Raw genomic sequence first — 8,015 nt, 5'->3', positions numbered from 1 at the left:
CTGGTTACCCATAATACAAGACCCCTACAGAGCCTTGCCTGATATGGGTTCCCAGCTGCTGAAGAGTTTGTGGTTGTCTAAATTTTCTTCCTCTTCTTGCGGCAAATGTTCTCATTAGGTGAAAGATCTGAACTACAGCACCCACTTTTCTCTGATAACACCATGCTGTAATAGCTGTAGTAGGTCTTCCCTGAAACAGGAGTAAAGCATATCTTGCTCTCAAACATGGTTCCTTCAAAAAATGGCCGTACTGTATGTAGTTATGCACCCCCACACCATCAAAGATGCTGGCTTTTGAAGTGAATGCTGAAGACATGCTGGAGGACAAGATGACCATGATTACTAACAAGAATGTCAATTTGAAACCGTGCATTTCAGATGAGTCTTACTTTTTGCATGATAGAGCTTTTTAGGTTTCATTTTATTCAAATATAGGGAACATTGCAATTTTTCCAGAGGTCTGGTTGTAGATCCGGACAGTAAGCACAAGCACCAACGCTGCTGTTTTGGATAGATTTTTTTTCATTTGTTGAAAAAGTAACTACACAAATTTTCCAGATTAATGCAGTTAAATAAGTGAAAGAAAAAAAAAATTTAATTATTGAAAAATATATAAAACTGAAAAAATTGCTTGCATTTGTATTCACTTCTTTTGCCCCAACCATTACCATCAGAAGCCGCATAATTAGTTACATCAACTCCAACACAAGACCACTTATTAAGGGCTACCACCAAGCAAGCGACAGCATGAAGACCATGGAAACATCCACACAGTTGCAGAGAAGTACAGATAAGGGCTGGGTCATGAGGAAATCTCTCATGGAGGACCATTATTAGAAGATGGAAAGATGAGGCAACCACAGCAAACGTGCCAAGGCTGGGGAGATAGTCACAAACAGGGCATTCGTCAGAGAATCATAACCCTGAAGGAGAATGTACACAGCCCAGATGAGACTAAAATTTAACTTTCTGGTCATCAAGGACAATGCCAAATGCCTCAGTCCACTTGAGAATCTCTGCTATTCTAGGGTGTATGAGGGGCCATTTAGGAAATATTTCTGACTTTTTTTACACAAACACATGTGAAACACACACACATTTACATATGAAACAGGGTTAGTAGCCTAGTGGATAACACACTCGCCTACGAACCAGAAGACCCAGGTTCAAATCCCTCTTACTATCATTGTGTCCCTGAGCAAGACACTTAACCCTAAAACTGCTCCACGGGGGGACTGTCCCTGTAACTACTGATTGTAAGTCACTCTGAATAAGGCCGTCTGATAAATGCTGTAAATGTAAAAATATAACGTAAATGAAACTGACAAGCATGCATTTAAACTACTGAAAACTCGTACACACATGTATGAAACGCTCACATAGATACAGGTGAAATGGACTCTTATGTAACAAAGAAAAGGCTTCAGCATTAAACTTAAACAGTGTGTTAAACGCCCATATAGCATTAGTTAAGCTTTTTACATGTTTGTGTGAGTGAAAATATTTTCAGTATATCCGGAAGGCGGTTCTATGGATTCTTGTGTGGTGACCCGTTTCAAACCGGGTAGCGACACCACTCTCCTGTCCTGACGGAAGCCTTTCTGTCTCCATAAAACCACCTTCCAGATATACTGAAATGCCTTCCTGTGATACTGAAATGCCTTCTGAATATACTGAAATGCTCTGAGGTTATACTGAAATGCCTTCCGGATTTACTGAAACGCCTTCCAGTTACACTGAAATGCTTTCCTGATATACTGAAATGCCTTCGTTTATACTGAAACGCCTTCCGAGTTACACCGAAATGCTTTCCGGATATACTGAATTGCCTTCCGGATATAATGAAATGCCTTCCTGATAAACTGAAATGCCTTCCGTTTACACTGAAATGCCTTCCTGATATACTGAATTGCCTTCCGTTTATACTGAAACGCCTTCCGAGTTACACTGAAATGCTTTCCGGATATACTGAAATTCCTTCCGGTTATACTAAAATGCCTTCCTGATATAATGAAATGCCTTCCAGATATACTGAAATGCCTTCCTGAAATTAATTTCTGCTCATGCGCTGGAGGAGACTAGACACACTGCACAGACCCAGACGTAGGTTTTGCGGTAAATTTTTTTCTGCATTTCTCAGCAGCTCTTGTGACGGTTTCACATCCGCCACTGTCTGACGCCCCTCCACGACTAGGCCATGCATTATAATTATGAAATTGCTCATGTGCTGCTTTCTTAAATGTCTCATATAATATTAAATATCTTTCTCTCTTAACTCAGCGTTTATATAAACACATCAAGCTGCTTAAGATCAATAACCAGTTTTAATGCAATAAAAACTCATGGGGGGGGTTATGTGTGTGTTTTATGGGGTTTGGGGGGGATTTTCACCTATGATTATGATCTACCTTCTGGTATGAAGTTAAATGCACAATAAATATAGCTATTCAGTCCAAGCAGCTTTGTGGAAAATTACAATTACAAACACTCCTGGCCATCTAGTTATTTGCAGTGCATCGGGAAAGCGCATCACTTTTTCCACTTATTGAACCTTTTTCCAAGATGGATTAAATTCATTTGAATGAAGTAAAAATAATTTACTTGAGGTTTTGGCAAATGTATTAAAAATGTAAAAAATGCCCATTTTTGAACCAGCGTGTACGTTTGTAACAGCAATGGCTATGCATTGGTGGTTTACTATTACAAACCAATTTACTGTCCGCTCCGCCTGGCTTAATTTTAATAAATAATCCCCATTAAGTGGCAGCTAGTGTCATTCTCGGCCACGGCTTGAACATGCCAGCTTCTGCTTTGCCTGCCGGAAAACGTACTTTGCATTGTGGCTGCACTAATATGGGGGGGGGTCGGTTCTATTGAACGAATAACGATAAGCCTCTGCTCATTTTCCGTACGTAAGGTGGGCTGGTGACGTAGGTGGGCGGGGCCGTGGGCGGGGCCGGGCCGGCCTGGACAGCCGCGCTCCTCTCAGGTGAGTTAGAGCAGCATGACGCAGGACGGCGGGCAGACGCGGGACAGGAGGTCGGTCTCTCTCCCCCCTTTTTTTTTTGAAGTCAGATTAAGTTGCCGTACGCGTGTGTGAGGGATTCGCGGAGAGCCGCGTTTTCAGACGTGAAACGTACTTTGTGGCGGTTCGGTGTCGTTGCCGTGTTCGCCGCCTGAATTAAACGTGTCGCGGGACGGGCCCGGAGGTCTCCGGAGACGCCGAACAGGCGTCCTACTAGGTGCAGTACGGGTGCAAAAGAGAGAACAAACCCGTTTGTCTTAAGATGCGGGCAGTTTCTTTAACATCGATCAAAAGTTGATTTTCCTGCGCTATTTATTGCAGAATGTCCTTATTTTCGTGAAACAGTGACATGATGTGTGTAGGGAAAGACATTCTTCAGACATTCATGAGGCGCAGGTCTGAACATGACGGGCTGGTGGCAGCGTGGCACCCTGTTCTCACAAATCAAGATGAACCCCTCCGATAATCTATACGACGTGCAAGTCTTTTAACTTTTCGGTCGATATTCCATTAGTTTTTTTCAAGGCCAGAACGTCCAGTAAAAGTTTAAGGTGGAGTTGTGTAGCATTGCTCCCAAGACAAAGACAGTTAACAACATTAACAGCATTGTTTATTGCTTATATCTGCCAAAATCAGAAACAGTATGGGCCTCCAAACCTCTGCATAGTGGGATGTGTTCATTTTAATATTTCATTAAGGACTTATTTCAAGATTTAAGAGAGGTTTATTGTCAGTACAACAGTATACACCAGATATGGTGTCTTGAAATGCTGTTTCACACATCATAGCTGGATGTAGTTGTGCAATCGCAAAAGTAATGTATATTGAAAAAAATGCACTGAAATTAAACTAAAACTTAAATACCTATACAAGACTATACGAACTGAAACATTCTGTACACGAAACAAGAACTGCAACATAAAAGCAACATACTGGTTACAACGGTGCTAGTAGCCTAGTGTGTAACACACTCGCCCGTGAACCAGAAGACCCAGGTTCAAATCCCACTTACGACCATTGTGTCCCTGAGTTGCTCCAGGGGGGACTGTCCCTGTAAATACTGATTGTAAGTCGCTCTGGATAAGGGCGTCTGATAAACGCCGTAAATGTAAATGTAAACATATGCTTCAAAGTGGCTTTTGTGCTGTGGACTGCTTCAAGTATATGGGATATTTCAACCAAGACACACAAGATAAGACAAGCGTGTGCAAAATGAGCAGATTTAGAGTGTATTGTGAGTGTCGGGGGAGGCTGGAAGTGTCTTGAGTTTAGACTTTCGGAGATGGCAGTGCATTGAGGGCTCCAACGTTCGTGCAACAATGCAGCTCTGTTGCAACGGGTACCACAGCGTTGACTGTACTGTGCCCACTTCCTATTAGTTGCAGTACGGGTGTAAAAGTTAGAACAAACCCGTGTCTAAGATGCAGGCAACATTTTCAATCAAAAGTTGATTTACCTGGACTATTTCTAGCAGAATTTCCATATTTTCATGAAACAGTGACATGATGTGTGTAGAGAAAGAGAATCTGTTCTTCTGTAGACTTTTGGTTTATTTTTTTTAAAAAGATGAAAAACAGTTAGTTAGTTAGTTAGTTAGTTAAATAGTTAGTTTCACCAATGCCTAAAAACATTTGCACAGTACTATGTCAACCACGGCATTAACAGGAACGTGAGCAGATGGCACTAGTGCTTGTGGAACTAAACACACTGGTTGGAAAAAAAACATGTCAGCTCAATAAGAGCATTGGTGACCGCTAAAAAGATTCTAAATATCTTTCTCATAGACCCCTCTGTTTTACTTCATCGCGTCAGTATTAAATACGGTACTGAAAATCTCTTATTTGTTCACATTAAAATGAATCTAATTGATAATTAAAAGTAAGTGACTTCATGGTCTTTGTGAACTGTACCCACAGAACATTGCTTACAAATACGAAAACAGAGAGTCCCCCCCCCCCTTTTTCTTTTTTACCATAACTTGCCAAGACACGATGAACACGCCCAGCAAGTGTTCACGGTCAAATAACAGCTCGGCATAAAAAGCGTCTTGTGCGCGTCTGTTAAAAGGCTGATAAAGCTGTTAAACCAGCTTTGTCCTTCAGAAGAAACCATAAACCATTACATTGAAAGGGGGGTCTGAAATAAGAACTGGTGATGAAATGCAGTCAGAGACCTAAGTGTACGTCTTTATAATGCAATGGGAGGACATGGTAAACAATAGACAAAATGTGCACTATAATTTATATCTGGACATTAGTGGATTTATCTAACGAAATTGTCTTTTTTTTTTTTTTTTTTCCCCAGCAGGGTCCCAAGTACTCACGCAAAAGTTAATGTACAAGACACACTGGAGAGGCCGGCCAGATGTAGGTTGTTTCAGGTTCGAACCTTCATATTTGTTTCTCTGAGTCTTTCCCTGCTGCTGCTCTACGGCAACTTCAAAAAAAGCCCTTTGTGGTTCCACGGCCCTGGGCTTTTTAACAACGAAACGCATGCGAGCCCCATAGTCAAACTGGGGCCAGTGGACCGCTACACCGTGGCGTACCCACACACTTACAGTTTCGTCCAGAACGAGCCACGAAGGTGTGGTGAGGAGAAGCCTTTCGTTGTGCTCATGGTGCCGGTGGCGCCACAAGACCAGGAGCATCGAAGTGCTGTGCGCAGGACTTGGGGAAGTGAGAAGGTGGTGACTGACAAAGTAGTGAGTCTCTTCTTTTTCCTGGGTCTGCCCAGTGTAGACGGAAGCGAGAAGATCCAGGAAGGTCTTCTTCAGGAGAGTAAGGAGTACCGTGACATACTTCAGAGCGACTTCCTGGATGCTTACGTCAATCTAACGATCAAAAGCATGGTCATGCTGGAGTGGCTGAACAGGCACTGTGTTAATGCCAGCTACGCCATGAAGATAGACTCGGACATGTTTCTGAATGTGCCAAACCTGATCCAGTTGCTTCTTCACGCGCCAATGGAGAACTATATGACTGGACTTGTGGCAAAAGATGCTCAGGTAATACGAGATCCCAGTGCCAAATGGTATCTTCCTCCGGAGGTTTTCCCCGAACCAGTCTACCCGCCCTACGCCCTGGGACTGGGCTACATCATTTCGTTGGACCTTCCTGGGAAGCTCATTGAAGGGGCCAAGCATGTAAAGGCCTTGTATATAGAGGACGTATATATGGGCCTTTGCATGAGACATCTTGGGATCCCATTTACAGACACGTCTGACCCGTCCCAGTTCAGTGCCTTCCCCATCCCTTATGAGCGCTGCCGCTACTCCCGGCTAATTGCGACCACCACAGCCAGCATCTCTGATCAGGTGGGATTTTGGAAGGACTTGAAGGAGCAAGGCTTCTGTGAATAAGAACTTATAGGTGCGTTGTGTTTGAGCGATGTGAGGCATCCAATTCTTTTATTCCATTTTATAATAAATATGAATACAGGCACATTATTGGGTCCATTTGTAAACATTAACTTATTAACAGGATCATCGATTAATTCAGTTGAATTCAGAAAAATAACTGGATCACACCCAGTCCTGTGCAAAAGTTTTAGGCAGTAGTGAAACTATTGAAGTTTTTTTTTGTCTTTCCAACAGTTAACTCTGAAATTGTTCCAGATGTAAAACACAGAAATAATAATGACAAAACTCTGAAAGTGAATTATAATCGATGTAGGTGTCGATGTAGAGATGTGCTAGAAGAACTGGGTGTTACGTTAACAAAATTGCTTTCTGCTTAGATAAACCGTGGTTTTGTTTTCACTACAGTTTACTTTTGCACAATACTGTGTGTGTGTGTGTGTGTGTGTACACCGCAATAAACTTGACAGAGTGGCCAATGCATTAGCATTTGGAAAAATTGGGAAAATACTTGCACACACTCTGCACTAGAACATTTCAACATATCTTCCACCAGCTTCACAAGTAACACACAATGATTGACTCAAAATTCAGTTCAGCGCATGACCGTTTTTTCCCATGGGTTGTGTGCCACTTTGTAAAAAAAAATAATGAAATAAAATAAACTATTTTCAGTTGAAGCTTGATCAATTATTATGTGATGAAATGTGGTTTCACAGATGCTGTCATTGGAATAGGAACATGAAATAAACCCTGCATTTGCATCACCATCCATTTCTAATTTCATGCTTTGTATCAGACTTCATGCTTTATACTTCAGACCATCGCTATTGTGCAAAGTAGCAGTTGGATATTTGTGGGTTTACTTTCAGATGCAACCTTAAATGAAAAGTTTTAAATATTTAATTTGTCAAGCCCAGATGTCTGTCTGTTTCCATGACAATGGTTGCTATTGATGTCATCTGGGTGTAGATCCATTTATATTTACATTTACAGCATTTATCAGACGCCCTTATCCAGAGCGACTTACAATCAGTAGTTACAGGGACAGTCCTGTAACTCAGGGTTCAGTGTCTTGCTCAGGGACACAATGGTAGTAGGGCGGATTTGAACCTGGGTCTTCTGATTCATAGGCGAGTGTGTTACCCACTAGGCGACTACCATCCTGATCCAGAGGCTGAGTAAGAACTCAGAGAGAACATGTCTAAACTGGCCCGTACTGGTGACTATGTGGCGCTAACCATGACCACAACTTGCTGAACGGGTTGTGATAAGCATGGAGAGCCTAAAGCATCACACGTTTGAATGTAACGACAATGGATTTATCTCATAGCAGAATTGGCACAGTGTTTAGGAACAGCTTGGAAAGGAGTGACTTGATGAATTACATTGCAGAAGACAAATCTAGTTATTGTCAAAACAGCCATGAATGAACCTATTTAGAATAAATTATGGCTGAACTGTTCTCCATAGGCTTTTTTTCTGTGAGTGTCCAAACGTCACGTCCAATTCACCCGATAAATGATTTCTACATGACTGTCTCAAGTAGTGTTTTAAATGTGATCACAGATCTATCGTGCATATGTTTATTATACCATCCAAATGCACAGCATGATGGAATTTAAATGATTCATT

The 8,015-nt window shown here is 41.9% G+C and overlaps 1 protein-coding gene across 1 annotated transcript; it reads left to right on the top strand.

Annotated features, from left to right (window-relative positions):
* The first annotated feature begins 2,988 nt into the window (after positions 1 to 2,988).
* On the top strand, positions 2,989 to 7,150 carry LOC114788373 (beta-1,3-galactosyltransferase 1-like). The gene is made up of 2 exons (XM_028976884.1): positions 2,989 to 3,039; positions 5,330 to 7,150. The coding sequence occupies exons 1-2, from the start codon at positions 3,005 to 3,007 to the stop codon at positions 6,381 to 6,383; spliced, it is 1,089 nt and encodes a 362-aa protein (XP_028832717.1). The 5' UTR covers positions 2,989 to 3,004; the 3' UTR covers positions 6,384 to 7,150.
* Positions 7,151 to 8,015: the final 865 nt, after the last annotated feature.

The sequence above is a fragment of the Denticeps clupeoides genome, chromosome 4, assembly GCF_900700375.1.
Source record: "Denticeps clupeoides chromosome 4, fDenClu1.1, whole genome shotgun sequence".
NCBI classification, from domain to species: domain Eukaryota; kingdom Metazoa; phylum Chordata; class Actinopteri; order Clupeiformes; family Denticipitidae; genus Denticeps; species Denticeps clupeoides.
Note: the sequence above shows the minus strand (reverse complement) of the source record. Positions and strands in the feature narration are given on the sequence as shown.